General features: G+C 28.9%; 1 protein-coding gene across 1 annotated transcript in view; it reads left to right on the top strand.

Moving 5' to 3' along the window:
* The window catches only part of LOC107450523 (fatty acyl-CoA reductase 1), a 42,687-nt gene extending 22,368 nt beyond the window's left edge, over positions 1–20,319 (top strand). Inside the window, exons 3-12 of the mRNA XM_016066338.5 lie at positions 90–265; positions 3,176–3,248; positions 3,472–3,581; positions 3,798–3,975; positions 4,088–4,132; positions 5,615–5,733; positions 9,641–9,880; positions 11,435–11,564; positions 15,857–15,984; positions 19,997–20,319. Coding sequence (XP_015921824.1) covers positions 90–265; positions 3,176–3,248; positions 3,472–3,581; positions 3,798–3,975; positions 4,088–4,132; positions 5,615–5,733; positions 9,641–9,880; positions 11,435–11,564; positions 15,857–15,984; positions 19,997–20,102 — 1,305 coding nt within the window. The 3' untranslated portion in view covers positions 20,103–20,319. The remainder of the gene's footprint in view (positions 1–89; positions 266–3,175; positions 3,249–3,471; positions 3,582–3,797; positions 3,976–4,087; positions 4,133–5,614; positions 5,734–9,640; positions 9,881–11,434; positions 11,565–15,856; positions 15,985–19,996) is intronic.
* The last annotated feature ends 510 nt before the right edge of the window (positions 20,320–20,829 follow it).

The following is a 20,829-nucleotide window of genomic DNA, read 5'->3' as shown; positions in this document are numbered from 1 at the left end:
TTAGTTCGACACTTATTTTTATTTTACTATGCCCAGAGAAGCATTTATTAATATTGTAAACCCCTTTGCAATTAATGTGTTTCTTATAGATATTTTATAAACTGAAAGAGAGACAACCAGATGTATTTAAGAAAGTTCATGTTGTAGCAGGAGATGTGACATTGCCTAATTTAGGAATGAGTCAAGCTGATCTCTTAAAATTGATTGAAGAAGTTTCAGTGGTTTTTCATTGTGCAGCCAGTATTAGTTTTCTGAAACCCCTCAAGTAAGTTTCATCTTTTGATGAACCATTGATTGTCGTTCAGATCATTATTACAGTTTATAATCAGGTCATTATTAGTCTATATTCAAGTCATTAGCAAAATTATCGGAAAATAATCACCAATTATTCGTTAAGACGGTTTTTCAAAGGCTCCTATGAAATGCTGTTTTTTTTTACGAATAATATGCTATTTTTATAACTGCTGTGAGTTAGCAACAATTACTCATGACTGTTAAATCAAGTTTAGCCCAGCTAACGCACTCCATGCTTATTCTGAAAATGACGCAAAACTTCAACATAGAGAAAAGCCACAGTTTAGTAAAAATGAAAAGCATTTGAGGTCTAATTTTTTAACATATAAAAACTTACTCCAGTGTTGCATTCAAAAAACGATGTTAATTTGGGATGACGGCAAATTTATCGCAATCTGTAAATATTTTATTATTTTTTTGTTTATGAATTGAAAAAAAAAAAAGAAATATCCTAAACTGGTGCAAATCTTAGACTTTTCCATTTCCCCACACGAGAGAGTTTGAAAGAAAAAAAACGAAGAGAAAGGAAGAGAAAAAGAACTGATAATAACTGAGAATTTACTTCTTAGAATGTGCTTATAGAATATTTTCCTCTTACTGTCTATGAACTAGCTTGGACTTGTAAAGAAAACTAAGTTAAATAGCATAAAATTTTTAAATTATGGTTTCATGAACATTTGAGTGAAAATAATAAGCACTTAAAATTACGTTTTCTCATTTGAAATCGCAAAGTTATTTCAAACGATTTCTTGTTTGAAATTTAAGAGTCTCGTTTGAAGTTTGAATCTCGTTAAATCGATAAATCGATAGTTCTAATTCACCCATCAAAATGTTTTCACAAAAATACTTGTAGAATGCAGGATTATGCGAAAACTTGCGGAATTTATCGCTCAAAAGATAGAATTTTTATTCTATTATATTTAATCTTTAAGTTTTAGTTTCTTAAAACGCAAAGATTAAGGTTTGTGGAACGATTAGGACTTGGCAACTTATTTAGCCTTAAAATTGAAGTTTTTAATAATTTATTACTTTCAAATTACTTTGAAATAAATAAAATAAATTTTGTATCTAAAATTTATTAAAAGCAGCCAGCTATAGTTCGTTCACCAGGAGTTGGCACTTGGCTCCACCTCCTCGGACGAAGAGTTTATTTCAGAGCAGGAGTAAGAGGAGAAACGTTTCCGGTCTGGAAATTGAGACAACCCTTAATGCGCGCCAAACGCAGACAGTGAATTATTTTTTAATCACTTATTTTAATCGCATTATCATCTGCTATTATACCTTTCGTTACTCTAGCTAATTAAATATATTGCTGCAAAATGTCTTAAAAAGGACAAACTATTCACTCAAAAGAGAGAAATATCCTCAAATTTATGAAATATTCAATGTTAAAAAAATGCTCATAAAGGTTGCAAAATAACTATTTTTGTCATACGATCGCCAAATATAGACCTCTTTCAGGATTGCTCGCATCCTTTTCCCAAAAATAGCGAAATAGTATCGTCGGATACCACGTGATGAAGGCGGAGCCAAGTGCCAACTCCTGGTGAACGAACTATAGTTTACCTGTGATTATACTTTTGATTTATGGATCAAAATTACTGTAAATGAATATCATTTTCTCAGTAATTCTTGGAAAAGGAAACAAAGTATTGAAATGAAATTGTTGCAGATTTTTTAATTTATCTGATTAGGGACACATAGTCCAAATTTGAGACTTCTATCTTTGAAGAAGAAAAAAAAACGTTTTATTTTGCATTACTGTTAATTAGACTAATTAACCCTAATTACCTTAATTATTACTACATATCGGAAATGAAACGTTTTAAATTTTTATATTGATCTCATAAAGAAGACATTGTCCAAATTTGAGATTTCAATTTCTATTATTTAGCATTACTGTCAATTAGGCTAATTATACCGATAATTACAAAATATTGAAATGAATTTTTTTAGTTTTTCTATTTATTTTATAAGAACCGAACAGTCGAAATTTTAGCTATCTAACTTCATGGGAAGTGGGAAAATTAATGAGTGATGAGTCAGGGAGTAAAGGCTCTGCCTTTTATATACACAGATTTTCAAATCTGAAATCTATTTACAAAACAATTCAGTCCGATTGGTGAGTGGAACTTCGGCCAACTTCTTTGTGAGTTCATTAAAATTCATGGATGCCAAATATATTTATTTTATAAAATAATAAAATAACATTATAAATAAAAAGACTAAAAATGGTTTTATAGTTTAAATGTGTAGAAAAATGTTTCAAGTTTCTTAAATCTAACGCAGGTATATAAATTAAAAACAATCTTATTTGTCGGACACGAAAATATGTAAAAGTATTCGACGAAGTGTTTTTTTTTGGTTAATATTAAAAGGTCATGAAATTAATTTATAATTATATATTTTAATAAATTCATTTAGGAGTTTCACAATTTTTGGTGATGTAATTTCTTACATCTTTGAAAATTTTAGAAGAAACGTTGTAACGGATGATTTAGTTTGAAATTAGGTAGTGTTCATATCTGGTTATCTCATAATATTTTTTTTTTCTAATTGGTGGACATGAATGTTGTTTAGTGTTAGTTCTATGAGCTATCAAAGAATTCGTAATCTATATATAAAAAATAGAATTTAGGAATTTTGAACATTTTCTCACAAATTTGAAAATGTCAGTTAGGTTTTAGAAAACAAACAAACAACTACATAGAATAGTACCGTGCTTTATTCTATAAAAAATTGAGGCTGATCGCTTTTTCCCCTTTTTCATAACAGTTAGCTTAATTATAATTTAAAAAATCGGTTTATGCATCTTATTTGTTTTGAGAAAATGTTCTATTTATACCGTTCTTACGTAATTATAAAATTATTTTTTTTTTAGGTTTATGGTCTTGCAAAATTCAAAAGCAACTTACAATGTTATAGAGTTCAGCAGAAAATTGAAGAGAATAGATGTAAGTTGAAAATAATCTATTATGTATGGTATTCCTAAAGTTTTTTTTACAACTTCAAGCTTTTATTTTAAAATATGAAAAGATAAGTTTATGGAATTTAAAGGTCTATCAAAATCCATGAACTTATCCAAATATTGGATTTGATGGAATAATATTTATCAATTTAGAAGACAAAATAAATATAAATCATCTGAATCTAAATAAAGGTTTATATATATTTCAGGCTTTAGTGTATACGTCAACCGCTTATTCAAATAGTAACAGACAAAGGAAGATCGAAGAAATAATTTATAGATTACCATTTCCTTCTCAAAGATTTTTGGATGAATTGGAGTGAGTTCTTACTACAAATTTAATTTCTTTTATAAAATTGCTTTAATAAGTTTTATTTGTTAAAAATGGTTTTTAACAAAGGTATTTTTAAGTAAAACTGAAAACACGTAAGAAAATAATTTTCTAAAAAATCATCTTTATAAATTTTAACTAATAATTTTTTTTAGTTTATATATTTTTTTAATCTAATTTGATTTTTCAATTTTTATTCAACAGCAATGGTAATAATGATAATTTGAATGCTTTAATGGACATGTGCAAACCCTCATGGCCGAATCACTACACCTTCAGCAAATGTTTATCAGAAAACATTATTTTAGATTACGCTTCAGATTTACCAGTAGCTATTGTTCGCCCATCTATAATACTATGTTCATGGAAAGGAATATTGCCGGTAAGTTAATAATCTATCAAAAAAGTAGTGATTCAGATGAAATTTAAGAACTTCCTAAGTTTCTCTTCTATTTACAACAGAATAAAACATTTTATTAAATTAATTTTTATAGGGATATATAGAAGAAGGCTCAGGAATGGTAGATTTAGGAATTGCAGTAAGTGTTTTTTTTCCTTATTTTTTTATTAAACGGGAGACAATTTTACTTCCATTAGATTAGTACAAAATCACGTTTGAATTAGACCTATGGAAAGTTCAAAAGTTTTAAATGTTCAATCTCACCAGAAATGCTAAAACAGTGGTTATAGTTACACACAGCTGGAAAATTACCCGAAAAATTATTTTCTAAAAATATTACGAAAATTTATTTAGTTGTAGCATCTGAATTGATTCGGAACAACTTATATGGACTTAGATTCTTTTCTATATAAACTACTATAATATGGAGAAAAAACTTCTAAACAAGGAATTATTTGTGAAGTTTTTTTTTCAGAGCCTCAACAATTAAAAAAGTTAGGAACTCAGTTTCTATGCAATACTTACAGAATAATCACGTTTAGCTTATTTATTTGAAGGACTTGTTGTAATGACAAGAATAGATTTATGAACTGTTGGAGACAGCCTAATGCAATTTAAAAAAGCAACAGATTCGTATAATTTTCTCCCACACTAATTGCTACACAAGAGTTGACTGGTTTTACATTAGATTCTTTCTTTAAAAAAATAATAGGCTCTTATTAATGTTCCTGGCAGAGTATAAACAAGAAATTTAATTTAATCATTCTTCCGAAGCTTTATTCTTTACTTTCGCTCATAAAGGGCAAAACAATGACAATTGATCGCGACGGTAACTGTTTAATATGTAACAATTAAAAAATATTTTTTGCTATTTTCAATTTAATAATTCCATAATTCCGCAAAAAAATTTACTCCAGAGAATATTTTTTCAACAAAGTGACTTTTTTGTAACCTACTTGTGTCTAATATCCTTTTAAATGACAGTGGCTTTTTTCAATAAGAAAAAAAGTGGTAGAGCAAGTATTTCATTATTATGATTTATTTTGAAGAAACAAGAGAGTTTTGTTTAACACAATATATTAATAATGTATAAATTTAGCTAAATAATAATTAAATACCAGATTTTTTGGATCTAAAATCATGACACGGTGTATTTTTAACGATAAAATGGTAGATAATAGAAATATCAGCATGATCTTAACAACTACATTATCACTTTTTTTATTAATGCGCTTTTCATGCATTAACACCACCTTTTGTGGGTAGACATTAATGAGTTAATAAAAAGTAATGCTTCTTTGAGGACAAGAACGGTGGATACAAATGCATAGGTCTGTCTCATTGCACATTGGAGAGAGCCGCTCAAATCTTATTTTCATAAAATAACATTTTTGATTCAGGAATGTTTATTAATATTCAATTTTAACTTCCTTGAAGGCATGCCTGTTTTCCCAGATTTGTTACACAAGTCACTTATTTCGTTTGATAAATCAAAATACCACTCGAAATTACTAGTCTTGGCATACTTTTGTCTATAACTTGCACACTATCATTATTTGTTATAGTTACGTTAGATTTTTTATGTTTGACGAAGTCATAAATGATTACTATTTATTTTTAGGTTGGTAAAGGTTTTGTCCGAGCTATTCCTGGCGACCCAAACACTAAAATAGATTTAATTCCTGTCGATATTGTGGCTAATACGCACATCGTAACCGCTTGGAGTGTAGCAACTGGCAGGTAATTTTGGCATTATCATACATATTTTAAAAACTTAATTCTATCAAAAAGAAAGATTTTTGTTTTTATTGCTTTGAGATTGTTCTACAGAATATTTAATTTCATTCGTTTCTAATTAATTGATTTTATAGGTTCTTAGTTTTATTTTTCTAAATTAATACATTTTTAAAAATATTTGCATTTTTGCATTTTCTATTAGCCTTACAAATAAGACACTTGAAATTTATTATTGACTTTCGAAGCTCATTTAATAAAACTTTCATGTTATAGGGGAAAAAATGGAAAGTTTGTTCATATGAGAACATTGGCCAACGCTATCTTTTACATATTTAAACATTTATTCAGCTGATGAGAATCAGATTTCTGAATGGTATTAAGAAAAATCACATGATGTTTCTGTATGTAAACCCCAATTTTTAAATAAAACGACTGAGAAATCACACGTGATATCATTTTAATCCAAATTTTTATCTTACTTACTTTTAAAAACTTGCAAGTTTTCTTTTTCTACCCTTGCAAATTAATCAATATATATGGAAGTTTAATTCTGTGTATTAATATGATAAAAACTTATTGTTTACTTTAATTTCTCTTCTAATGTTTTATTGCTCCATAATTTTTTTTATTTTACTTTATTATTATTTTTCCATTTTTTTATTTCATTAAAAAATGATTTAAAATATATACTAAAAACACTATGTATTCAAATTAAAAACATTAAAAAGTCAAAATTCACTAATCGTTGACTTTTTTTTTGTTTACAAACGAAATAAAAAGTAGAACGTCGGTGAGTTTTCGATTATCATTAATTTTAATATTATTAATATTATAATTCTGCGTGCTTAAGAGGACGCCATACCACGTGAGAAATTTTTGATTGCAAATTCACCTCCATTACTAATATAAAATTTAAAAGAAATAAAAAGTAAGCTCAGACAATCATAGAGTAAGCCATGAAGTTAAAGTTTTTATGGCTTAGAAAAATATTCAAAATACCAAAATACAAACAAATTATTGGAAGAGATCTTCTCCTTTGCGTAATCTTGCATTATCTTCACATAATTTATTTTTATTTAGCTATTTTAAAAATTTCTTTTCCGTATTTTGAACTTCATGGCTTACTCTAGATTTGTCTGAACTCATTTTTTCTATACCTTGAATTTTAAATTAGTTATGAAGGTGAAAGAGAACTTGCAACGAAAAGTTTCTCCCGTAGTATGGCGTCCTTTTCAGAGAAGAGACGTAGCTCGAAATGCATATTTAAGAAAATCGACACACCAAAAATGTTACTTTTCAATTATCAACCGAAATTTAATAACTAAACTAGGAATTTTGTACTTAGATCTCCTTGCTTAAAAAGCATTAAGCATAATTATTACTGTCAGAGACTGATTAAGAAATGTAGGGGCCCTGGGAGCGAAACTGTTATGGCACCCGAATCATAACTTTAAGCCAAATTTAGATGTTGTTTATTTACGAATTGCTTTTAAAATATTTATAAGTAAATTATGATGCATTTGTAAATTTAGCTTAATTTTATTTTAATTTTTGTTTACTCAAAATGCTAATATACAATTCTTAAGGAAAAAAATTATTTGTAACATTTAGTGGGTCCTAAAGAATATGGGGCCCAGATCTCTTATTTCTTATGATAAATCAGGCGCAGATTATGGGGCAAAGTTTGAGGTTGGAGTGACTGAACTAATGACAACCTTTTATTACCATTTCAAGAAAGACTTATTTTAAAAAAAATGTATTAAAGGATCTAGGCAAATAGACTACATCTCATTACGAATTTATTTGGATTTGTTAGTTTATTCTTTAAAGAAAAACAATTTTCATTCGAAAAGTCTGAGAAAGGAAATCAAATGCTATATCCTTTTTTTTTTAAATAGCTATGTCCATTTTCTTAAGCACGCATTTGGAGCTGTGACCATTTTCATAAACAAGACATTTTGACCCATGTCCAGAAAAAAATCTCACCGACGAGAATATGCAAAATTTAAATTATAATTTTTGAAAATGTATTGAAAAACATAAAAGTAAGTAGAATAAGTAAAATCAAATAGAAAAATAATAATTACTCATTAAGTGTTAAATCTCTGAATCGAACTAAAAACTCAAATCACTTTTATTGTGTTCGTCGAATAGCAAAATATAGTTTTCATTAATCTGTGTTTTAATAATATGATTCATGTAGAAAAATATAAAATTCAATTTTTGTTATAAAAGTTGTAAAGGAAATAAAGAAAATCTGCGAATTCTAAGAAAAAATAATAAATAAAACCTCTTTTTGAAATTACCTTTCGTTGTTCTTCTCGATCAACTTTTTATGAACCAAATTCCAGCTGTACTGAGAAAATATCTGTTCAAGCTTCCAACAGACTAAAATTTCTAAAAGAATTCTGAAATGGTTCCGAATTTTATTAAATTTTATTATTATCTTCTAGAAATTCAATTAAATTCTAGCCATGTATAAACTTTTGCACATAATATCAGTAAACTCTCATTGTTTTTCATAAGATAAAAGCAGCCATTTGGAACATGAATGCATGCCATGAAACAAGAAGCTTCTGCCTGCGATACACGATTCAGTCTTTAAAATAACGTCTGCTTGTTCTTTAAAATAAAATCGTCTGCTTTGTTTAAAAGCTTATGTTTCATAGTTTTTTTTTAATTACGAAATCGTTTTCAGTTTATATTTGAAATTTCAAAAGATTAAAATTACAGAAAAATTAGCAATTTTATGAAATAGTGGTCATTTTAGAAAAAAAGAAGAATTTATTTTTTTCGCATTATGCTGGAAGTATTTACTTGTCATTGAAAATTTTTATCACTAGGTAAGAGAATAGACCTCAATGAATTCAGTCGCAGAGAATTTTCCGAACAAAAGTATCAAATTTTTTAAAATATAAAATTGTTCTCTAAGATTTTAAACTTGTTTTCACAGAAATAAATGCACTTGCATACTAACTTTTGTTCCTCAAATATATCCTCTCTTAAATATATAAGATTTTCGGATGCTTAGATAACTAACTCTATGTAGTGCTACGTTGAGTTCTGAAGATAATTATCAATATCTAAAGTTGGTGCGACTTGGTGGAAAATTTCAAATTTTTTTTTTTTTTTTTATCTACGTCATAATCATAAATATTTCTTCTATTTATCAAGTAAACATAAATGAGTTCCATTAAACACTTTTTTTGTAAAGTTTAGGGTTACTTTCGAGTCATTATGCTTTATTTATAGCCGGCGTTGAGCAGCCGACCCATTTCTGAGTTTACTACCATTAATGTTCAACTCCGTAGCCTTGTAATTTTGAACCTAACTCAGAAGACAAGAAAACTCCTGGATTAAGCGTTGGGACAAACTAGCCTTCGTGGAAGACTTTTTGATAGAACTAACACAAATTAGCTTTATATGGAAAGGAGAACTTTGAAAACCTCCCACGGTTAGCCTGATGGCAAGGGGATTCAAACCCATGATCCGTCTACCACTGGGGATATCTTACGTCAGCACTGCGGTGATTACACTATACTCGTATATGCAGTAAAGTATGCACTGTATATGCTGGAAAGTTAACACTATATATGCAGTAAAGTATACACTATATGTGCAGTAAAGTTTTTTCGAAACACCGTTCAAGTGCTTTTACAATGTTCATTACTATTTCCAACAAACAAAGCAATAACTAGACGGCGTTGCTTAGCATTACTCTCTAGAGTCACACACATTTTGTTAGCAGTTGTTTACGTCAAAGTATAGTTGATTTTAACACTACACGTCAATTATTAGTCTATGTGACTAGCTGTACACTTAAATTATTTGTGTTTGTCAGCATCCAACTTTAGATACTTGTTAAACTTTTATTTTAAGCCTTTGTTATAATCTTTCTTATCACTTTCAGATCATCAACTCCTTTGGTTATTAATTGCGTAGCAGGAGAGTTATTGCAACCAACTCTTCAAGAATATCATGATACATTATTTAACATGGCAGTTAATAACCCACTACCAAGATCTTTTCAGAGACCGTCATCATCAATACAGAAGAATAAATTTATTTATGCGATAATCGTGCTGTTTGAACATTACATACCAGCACTGGTGATTGATATGCTACTACGGCTAAGTGGTAGAAAGCCCAGGTAATAATTTATAGCCATATTAATTTTATAAAAAGAATAATTAGTTGATTTGTAAATTAACAGAGCTCGGAATTGTTTTTTTTATTCACTTATATTATTTTGAGATCTGTAATGTTCAGTGTGTTTAACTTCCTTTCATAAAAGAATTGTTAATTTATATCGGGTAATACAGAAAGAAATTTCCGTTTATCCGTTAAATGAAAAAAGGAACAATTATTTGGAAGTAACCTTTATTTAATAAGGAAATATAATAGATAAACTATTTTATGACCTGAGGACTACTTTTATTTTTTTTACTACCTTAATTTACTTATCTAAAACGGAATTTGCCTTCTAGATTACTTGATATATTAAGGGCGGTTATAACAAAGCACCATGCGCATGCAGTTAAACCTATTGCATAGTATTGCTTATTTTCCCTCTGTGATTTTGATTATTTATTGTAATAGGCTTTATGGTCTCGGAGGAAAAAAACAAACAATTGACAACATATTTTTTTAAATTTATTTATTTATTCTTTATGAGCTGTCAATATAAAGGAAATCTTTAAATCTTTCTTTTTTCATCAACGTTTCAAGGACGTTTTCTTTTTTGTCATCAAATGGTACTTGTTTATTAAAAGGTCAGGTCTTTTTAATAAAATGCTTGTTTATTAAAAAGACCTGAATGTGGCAAACTTATTTCAGCTTGGAATGTATTTTTTCACTATTATTGACTAGTATTTATTCACTAAAGTGAATATTAATCAAGTTTAATTTAACCTTTTTTGGTATATTAGTTGAGTTGCTTATGTTACTATTCATAATGATTTTGTCGCGTTAGAATTCTCAAAAATTAAGTATTTCAAATGTGACAAAATATGTTTAGTTGAAGTTACATTCAAACAGATTAGAACTTCCAATCACGCAGTTTCTTTTTTATATGCATTACTTTAAGCTTTTTTTTATTAAATTGATATATCTTTATGCACTGACGATAGTAATATTTATAAACATTTCTTTTTAATCAACTATTCAATTTAGTGTAAATTTTGCATCACTCAATTTCGACAAGAAATTGTGTCCCTTTTTTGGAAGAAGGAAAAGACGGCTAAAAAATTGTTACAATTTTCAAAGTGGGTTTAAAATATTTAGTCGGTTTTTCATTTATCAAAGAAAAATGTTTTCAAAATAATACTATAAATTTTGTGGTTGATTTGAAAGTATTTTGATTAAAAAAAATAACATGAAAATCCAAATATCGGTTTTTATGCTCAAAATTTTGTGTTTAACCAAAATAGGTAAAGAAGTTCAACTTTTAGCTTTCTACAGTTTAACTTTTTAAGTTAACTTCTAATTTTACTTCTCTCTAGCACTATTAGTCATAACACAAGTTTCTAAATCGAATAAAGCTCAATTAGGTTTATTTTTTAATGAAATAAATTTATCATTTTAATTATGTTTAAGACTTTTGAATGTAAGGTAAAAATAAGACTGACTTGAAAAGATTAAAAGTAAGAGCATAAGTCAAGAATATATATTGTATCAGGCTAATATAATTTTGACTTCATTTTAGGATGCTATCTCTTTACCGGTTTTATGATAGTGCAGTCTCAGCTTTAAATTTTTTTCTCACTAATTCCTGGAATTTCCAGATAGATCGCTTCAAGAGTCTTGCACAGCAACTAGATCCAAAAGATGAAGAGGTAACATTTCATTTTAAATATTAGAGAAATGTAGCACTGAATAGAACTAAAGTTTTGATTATTTAATTTTAAATGAAGAATTTTTTTTCCAAATTGCAAAACTTTCTTTCTAATTAGCATATTTTATATAGGTTGTATTAAAGATTAATTATGAGCAGGGGTCTAAGAAAATTTGACATTTCCAATAGACAGGACCATTATTATGAAAGAGAAATAAATATAACCACTTTGTGCTTTAGGAAATATCATAAGGACAATCAACATTTTATATTCAATATTATGCAAAAATAAATGAATAAAATAGTCAAAAATATAATATTTTGCTAGCATATTTGTTAGGTCTTTAAAGTCAGTAAATAATTTATTATATTTAGCCATATAGTGTAATGTGTCAAATGATACTTTCATGCATCGTGACACATGTAATCATCAATTTTTAAATCCCATTTTACTAATATTAAATTTGAGAGATTTTATAGTTCCTTGTTGACTCTTGTGCATTTCATGTGTGATCAATTCTATATGATTTTTAAACATTTTTAATTTGAACGAGGGGGTAACCAAACATTGTAATCTCGGAGAACCCATTGCAATCGGGAAATTATATTTCACACTTAATTTTTCCTTCGTTGTGGCTTAATCCCCTATATCAATCTAGGATTGCTTAATCTTACGTTTCATTGGTGCTCCATTTGCTCGTGTAACATCGCTTCTCTGTATTAAAATATTTTTCAAGAGTACTATAAGCTAAGACAAACAAATCGAAAGACGGATCTCAGTGCAAACGATAACGTAATCTGAAATAATGAAAAAAAAAAATTCTTTACGAAAATATTCAGGTATAATGCACCAGCTGCTATTTTTTGACGCCATGGGGATCAAGCAAGTAGTTTTTTTTTAAACCCATGATCATGAACAAGTTTCATGATAGAAAATGAAAGCGAAAATCCCTAAATGGAAAGAATTGTAATCCAGATGGAAAGGATAACGAAATTTCCCGCATAACGAGTTTTTCGATTATACGTAACGTAGTATTTGCAACATTATGAATTTTTCTTACTGTTTTGAGAATAGTACAAGTAAACGTATTTCTTTCCCATCTATGGATGATGAACCATTGCTCAGACCATTGCTTGATAGAAAATTTATTTCGAGTTTCGGATATGCGTATTACGCAATATATTTCTACCATTGGATGCCCTGGTTAATGAATAAACAATCAATATGTGCTTATACAGTCAAACCCCGCTATAGTGAACCTTCGAGAGACCGAAATTTCTGTTCACTATAACCGGGAGTTCACTATATCCGTTACACAGGCAGTTTAACTAATGGTTCCCAAACTCCTCCCTTTTATTACACATTGTTCAAATAAATGACTGAAAAATATTATGTAGTAGCAAAAAATGTGTTGTTTTCCATTACTCTTTGTTTTGCGTACAAAAAAAAATTAGTAATCGTTAGCTGATGAGCAATCCTCAACATCAGATATGGAAAAACTTCCCGACTCTCAGCTAATGTTTCCTGAATTTCTGTTATTCCGCTTTTTAAATCTGTCTAACCTGCCATTAGAGCACATAAAAGTAGACTCATAAAATCGCTTAGCAAATTTATCGTACATTTGTTTAGATACTTCGATTGGTGAACCACTTCAGTAATGCTTCCTCAACATCCTTGTGATCTGCTTTTCTCAACTTTTTTCAGCCATCTAAATTTTTTTCATGAGCAGAAATTATTAATTGCCTATTTTTCCATATGTTACAAACTGCAGATTTGGATAGTTTATATTCCCTGCAAATATCAGCTTGATTGCATCCATTTTAAATTTTTCTGATTATGCCCATTTTATCATCAATGGAGAACGTTTTACGTTTACTGCTCGCCATTGTTAAATTTGAGACACTTGTTTGCAGGATTTTTTAAACTGAACTGAGAGCAAAAAGGAGTTGAAATGAGAGCCTTATCATCACATATTAGTGTCCAACCCTTTGACTAATAATGAATAATTTGCTCATTCCCTCTGACATAAAATGCATACTGATCTGACATCGTCTGCCTGGGTTGGAAACATCTGCTTTGTTTGTTTAGGGATGGGAAAGTGAGATAAAAGAAGCAAACAAGAAAAAATGCTTATCGCTACATTCCCCTCCATAGATGGTTTTGAAAATCGGTATATGTATTTTTTTTTAAAGTAGAAATTTCAAAATTATTACAAAAAAAAATCAGTTGAAGACAGAAAAAAGTTCATTATATCCAACTTCCGAACTTTTTTGGTTCACCATATCCGCAAAAATTAACATTATCCGCGTATAGCAAGGCACGGGACCGAACATTTCGTTCACTATATCCGAGAGTTCACTATAAACCGTGTTCACTATAGCGGGGTTTGACTGTATATTTATTAACAAAACGTAACAATTAAAAATTTACAAATTAGACTGAAACTGAAAATAATAAAACATGAGAAATAAAAAACAACAGGAGCTTTCGAGAGGTGCTCCTTCCGGCGTAAGTGTATCGAGAACAACTGAACCAAAAATTATTTTGATTGGCGACGGATTGGCTTCTCCGAAAAGATTCAATTCGTAACATTGCTAATAACCTAGTAGTGTATCTTTAATATGATATTTACAAATGAATCAAATCATCTTTCCTCTTAATAAAAGTTTATTGATATTGTTTTGTAAAAAATTCTGATAATAAGGCAGTTTTCGCATTGCAGGTATTTTTGTTGTTTTTTTGTTAACTAAATGATGTTTTGCAAGTTAAATGTTAAAAAAAAATAGTGACTTAAATGATGTATTTGAGTTTTCAGGATAATAACATTTACTATCTGCATTACTAAAAAAACATTAATTTTATGAAAATAATTTTTAAAAAATGACTTAAATGATGTATTTGAGTTTTCAGGATAATAACATTTACTATCTGCATTACTAAAAAAACATTAATTTTATGAAAATAATTTTTAAAAAAAAAGTTAAAAATAATTGTAAACTCCTGTAATCCTTGAATTTAAAACCATTTCTGTTAACTATTCTGTAATTTGATAAAAAAAAAAACTTCCTTCATATAATTTCTAATCTCTGCATACAACTTAAACTACATTAATAACACGTATGCTAAGAGTGCTTGAATTAAAATGTAAGCGAGTATGAAAAACGCTGTTTCTAGAAAATGCTATAAAAAATTTGCATAGGCAGTGCTTCTGTAGCTTTTGTAATGAGTGAATGCTAAATGTTAATATGATTAATACCAGAACAAGTGCAAATAATAATAGGAATGAATAAATAAATTATTGATTATTTAATGACAAAAAATTTTCATACTTATGATTCAAGAAATTTAAACGTGTTAATACTATATGTAAAAAATTGTTTTTAATGTATACATTTCACTTTTTTTTAAATCAGAAAAATAACTCAAGAGGCAGGTGCAAGCATTTAACTGTAAATTTTAGTATATAATTTTAGACAAAAAACACTTTTAATTATTTTTGATTCAATATGAGATTTTACGTATTAAATTGTAGCCTAAATGATTCAAAGAGGAAAAGCAGTTATTTAAATAAAGTATGCCAATTAGAGGAGAAACGATTAATTAAACGAAGAAATTGGATACAAAACGTAATCAATCTGAATAAACATACCTTTTTTGTTGAGGAATTCAAATCAATATTCTCTAAATATTTACTAAATAGCAGTTAAAATGGGCTTAATATTTGTATCCTTTACATATACAATCTAGAAAACAGTTTGCATAGTTTAGCCAGAAGTGTCCTTTATTATTTTTATATTTGCGTTTTTCACTATTTCTCAACAACTGATTTTGTAACTCGAGAAATGTCTACGCAGATTTTTAAAACGTAATTTCTTAAAGATAATTTAAAACCAAAATTATTTTTAATTATTAATTGTAGTGTCGACTAACAAACGGAAAAACAAACAAATGCGACTTTCTTGAATCATGCTATAATTAATATTAAATTAAATTAAAATAACGAAATCAAGAATTTGAACGTAATTTGGTTACCGAAAAATAAAAATAAAAAATAGATATTTTTTTTTAAAAATAATTAATTCACTTTATATTTGCATTGAATTATCTTAAACGAGTTTTAAATTTCGGAATTCCAAACATTAGATCAAAATTCATTAGGTTTGGAGAACCTTTATTTTTCTTTTAAACTAATCAATTGTGATAAAATAAGTAATTGACTTTTTAAAAATTAGTAACCGTTAGTGCCTTTTATTTCCTTTTCCTCACAGTTTATATAATAATTTATATTGCAGATGCTTTATGTTGACACATCAGAGTATAGAGTCTCATCAGTATCAGAAGTATTACCAATTGGATCACCTTTTTATGAATGGGATATTGATCGAAAACCAATGACCGAAAGAAATCGAATTACCTTTATGTAAGTATTTTTATAATCATTAGATGTTTTAATTCTATAGTTTTTACTAACATCGAAAAGCCGTCAGAAAAAAAATCATTATTTAAATACATATTTCAAATATACAATCTGTGCTTTAGAACAGCTGTCCCGAAATGATGCTCCGCTGCTATGGTTTTTTGGAAGGGTCACAAGGGTTATAGGATATTTTAAAACATTAAGGATCAAGTTATTGGCCTGTACTATTATGAAGGTTTACCTAATGTATTTATTGAAATTAACTGTTAGCAAATGAAAATCGAAAGAAAAAGCCAAATCAAACTATGAATGCTTGGTTAATACGTATTAGGCCGTATGCTCATACATCCACATAGAAAATTTATTGATACTCATCGTCACAACAGAAATCACGGCAACATGAAGATCAAAAATGTAGACTCTTAAGGGGATGTTATACCATGTGAGAAACTTTTCATCTCAAATTCTCTTTCTCCTCCATAAGTAATTTAAAATTTAAATTATAGAAAAAATGAGTTCACGCAACTCCAAAAGCCTCCTCTCTTTCTCCTCCATAAGTAATTTAAAATTTAAATTATAGAAAAAGTGAGTTCACGCAACTCCAAAAGCCTCCTCTCTTTCTCCTCCATAAGTAATTTAAAATTTAAATTATAGAAAAAGTGACTTCACGCAACTCCAAAAGCCAAAGCCTAGAGTAAGACATAAAGTTTCGAATACTGATATTTTTTAAATTTTTTTTTTTAAATATCAAAAGGGGAATTAATTTTGAGAGGATAACTTAGGATTATGCAATGGGATTCACTCCAATAATTCAGTTCACTTCCAATAATTAGTTTGCATTTTGATGTTTTCAAAATTTTTTCAGTAATTTAAACTTAGTTTGACAGAACTCACTTTTACTATAATTTAAATTTTAAATTAGTTACGGAGGTGAAATAGAATTTGCGATGAAAAGTTTTTCCTGCGATATAGCGTCCTCTTAAATACAAGGCGCCGAGTCACAAATGAATAAATACTTATGAGGCATCGAATGAGGCTTGTGAACAGTGCCGTAACATTTTTGGCAAACATTTTTGGCGGGGACCCTTTCAGTACTCCATCTCTAACTGTCATTTTAGCTATTTATGTATTATGTTAGTGAATATATTTATGAAAACAAGTTATTTGTTCGCATATAAATTTGATTACAAAACATTGTAAGTTTTAAACATGACAAAATGCAAAATTTCAGCGAAATCGATTAATCCTGAGAAATTAAATTTTAAAAAAGTCGTACTTATAAAACTCGATTTCTCAGGAACTAATGCACTATTCAACCAATTTCACTCAATTTTGTATTTTCCATGTGGAATTAGATACTTTAAAATGATACAAAAAAAAAAAAAAAAAACTATATGCCTTACGATTCAAAAGTTTTCAGAATATTATTGTCCCAAAGGAATCGTTAAGACGCGGTTCCTAGCAGATCGCCGAAGTCAAGCATCACTGGCTGCGGTCAGTGTGCGGATGGGTTACCACTTGGGTCAGTCTGCGTAGGGACCGAGGGTGTGCGGTATTGGTCTTCGTTAAACTGTTCTACGATTAAGTGCTCGACTTCGGGTACTGGTCACTGGGCTACCGAAGCGGGGGGGCCATCCCCTCTACAAAGGATCAAACCTCAAGGGATGTTTCCCAGACCGTCGCCAGTAGCCCATTGTGCAGCACTAGTGCGACGTAAATGATCAACATCAGACTATTATTAAATAAAAAATAATAAATATTTACTAAAAGATATTTTTTGCATGGAATTATCTTTAGATAACAGAATTTTATAATCGTGTGCAAAATTTTTTTAAATTCCCTTAAAAAACTCTCGATCGGTAGTGAAATACAAAAAAATAAAATTAACATTTGGGGGTCCAAACTTTGGATAGCTCACCCCACCCAACTATTGGGACCATATTCCCCAGATTACAGCTACCTCCTACATTACGGGGGTTAGAAAATCGAATCTGTTGAACAAAAGTTATGTTTATTCAGAGAAAGTATGTTTTTGCGTCTGATTGCGTAACTTAAAATAAAATATCGTGCACTAATTAATTTTCATATTTGATGTCACACCCTCGAATTATTAAGATGGAGTCCCAGAACGTGAAAATCCGATTATTAAATCAAAAGTCATTCAGGGTGGTACTTTTTTGGTTCACTGTACGTAAATGTTACCAATTTACGACATCTCACTGAGGAAATATGACTAGGGGGAAAATATTCATGCTGTCTACTCCTGTCCCCCATGTCCACAGTAGCCTCCTTTTCCTCTAAATATAATGCTAATCATAAAATACCAATTTCTACTTCAATTTGGAAAATAGCTAGTAAATTGGAAAAAAAGTAGTTTCTTTTTCTAAAATTCTCAATTCTACTTTACTTTATTGTAGCGAATGTCAAATTTTCAGAAGGGGTGGGGCACATTATCTTCCATCTCAATTAAATTTCAGAGGAAAATAAAGTTTTCGATTTGGAAAATAGCTTTAAAGTCGAAAATAAGAGTTAAATATAAATTTTACTTGCCTTTATTCCTGCGAATGCCTGAATTTCAGAAGGGGCGAAGTATATTCTTCGCCCCCTCACTTTAATTTAAGGGGAAAATAAAATTTTCTTTTTGGAAAATAGATTCAAAGTTCTTTTTTTTTTTAAAAAAAAGGAAAAAAAAAATTACTAGACTTTATTATTTCAAATGTCTAAATTTCAGAAGATACAAAACACATTTTAGCCCCCCTTACTTTATCTCAGAAGAAAATAAAGTTTCCTATCCCCTTACTATAATTTAAGAGAAAAATTAAGTTTTTTATTTGGAAAATATCGTCGAAGTTATGAAGCAAAACAATTTTCTTTCTCTAAAATTTCCTACTTTACTTGATTTTATTCTATTAATGTTAATGTCTAAATTTCAGAAGATGAGAAGCAAATTCCCCACCCCCTCACTTTTATTTCAGAAGAAAATAAAGTTTTCTATTTGGAAAATAGATTCAAAGATGAAATTTTTTTCAGTTACCAATTTCTATTATTTTTTAGCTCTTTGAAATTTCAAAAGGAGCGAAACACTATGTTCGCCCCCTCATTACTATTTCGGAAGAAAATAGAGTGAAAATTGGAATTAAAATATTTTTTCCACTTTCACTTTACCTTTCCAAAAGTCAAAAAACACATTAATCGCCCATAACAAAATAAAGTTTCCTACTTGATGTATAACTTCAAAGCTGAGAAAGAATAGCTTTTTTTTCTTCTTCTCTAAAATTACCTATTTTAATGGACTTCGTCTTGGCGAATAACTAAATATCAGAAGAGGCAAAGCACATAAATGTTAGTGGAATATAAAGTTTTCTTATTTAAAAAATAGCTTCAAAATTGAAATTTTTTTCTTTAAATTACCGATTTTACTTTATTTTTGTGTGTCTAAATTTCAGGAGGGGCGAAACGCATCGTTTGCCCCATCACTTAAATTTTAGAGGGGCCCTCCGCCTCCCCCTGGTTGGCACGCCACTGGGTCTGACGCTAGATAGTAGAGGAAACAATGTATACCAGAAGTGCAATGTACAGAAAGCGTTAACAATCAACTACATGCAGCTGTGGCCTTTCCCCTTCTCTGCAAAGCGTGTTTGTTCTTATGAGAATGGGAAATAATTCGCGAAAAGCTGTTATACCGTTTTTTACCCTTTCCTTTATGTTATAGTAGGTACGTAATTACAAAAAAGAAAATTTTCAGCAACTCTATCTTAACACAATTTCTTTCCTACGTATATATAATTAGAGTACTGTATTTTGAAAAAACATGATGTGGTCTCTTCATATGGGGCCCCCTTGACCGTCGGGGCCCCGGGGCGGTGCCCCGGCGTAGTTACGGCCCTGCTTGTGAATATGTTAATTAAGTTTAAAACTCATGAATTCAAAAAGTTTAAAACATAAATAGAAAAAACAAAGCAGATATTTTGAAAAAAAATTATTTCAATAAAATATATTTTATTTCTATTTTCAGACGCTACTTATTTACCAGTTTCATCAAGACAATTGTGCTGGCAGGTGTATTCTTTTTGTTTTACATCATAATATCTAAAGTTTTACAAAACACGACTATCTTTTAAATATGAATTTCATTCATAGTATTCATTTTTGTAAATAGATGAAGTAATTTAGTTATTTTAAAGAAACATATAATGATGTGCTCATATTTTAAATTGTCCTCAGTGTGTAATTCATACTAAATGAATTGTGAATTTCATATACAGATTTTATTATTTTATGTTGTAAATAGATGAAAGTGTTGGTATTTTCAATAAAACGTTTTCATTCAGCGAAAAATGAATTATGTTTATCGTGTTTATGTTACAACTAATTCAAACAGAAAAGCAAAACAATATTTACACTATACTTTTTAATTTCTGGTCACTTAAACCAAACTTAAGACTAAAATTGGTCATTCCCCTTCAATTTTAATATATTTTACTTTAAGCTATTTCTACGTCTATTAAAAGGTATCTAAAGGATTTGTTTTAATAAGTATTGAAAAAGACTTCAAAATATGCACCCCTAATAGAATCCAGTTAACATGTCTTATATATTAGTGAATCGGAATTTGATAGTTATAGTGGTGGTAGTTACACTATAAATAGTATTTAAGTAATTATTCAGAAATTTTTCAGTCATAATGAATAATAATTATTTCTGGGATATTCTAGACACTGGACTGTTTTTCATACCCAACTGTTATTCACGCTAAATTGTAGTAGCACAATTAATTTTTAGAAATTTTAAATTCTTTTGTCCAAGCACTACTGTCACCAGTTATATCAAATTCTAGAAAATTATACC

The sequence above is a fragment of the Parasteatoda tepidariorum genome, chromosome 11 (assembly GCF_982258835.1).
Source record: "Parasteatoda tepidariorum strain Cologne lab strain chromosome 11, Ptep-v5.0, whole genome shotgun sequence".
Classification (NCBI taxonomy): domain Eukaryota; kingdom Metazoa; phylum Arthropoda; class Arachnida; order Araneae; family Theridiidae; genus Parasteatoda; species Parasteatoda tepidariorum.
This window is presented reverse-complemented; position numbering and strand designations above follow the sequence as displayed.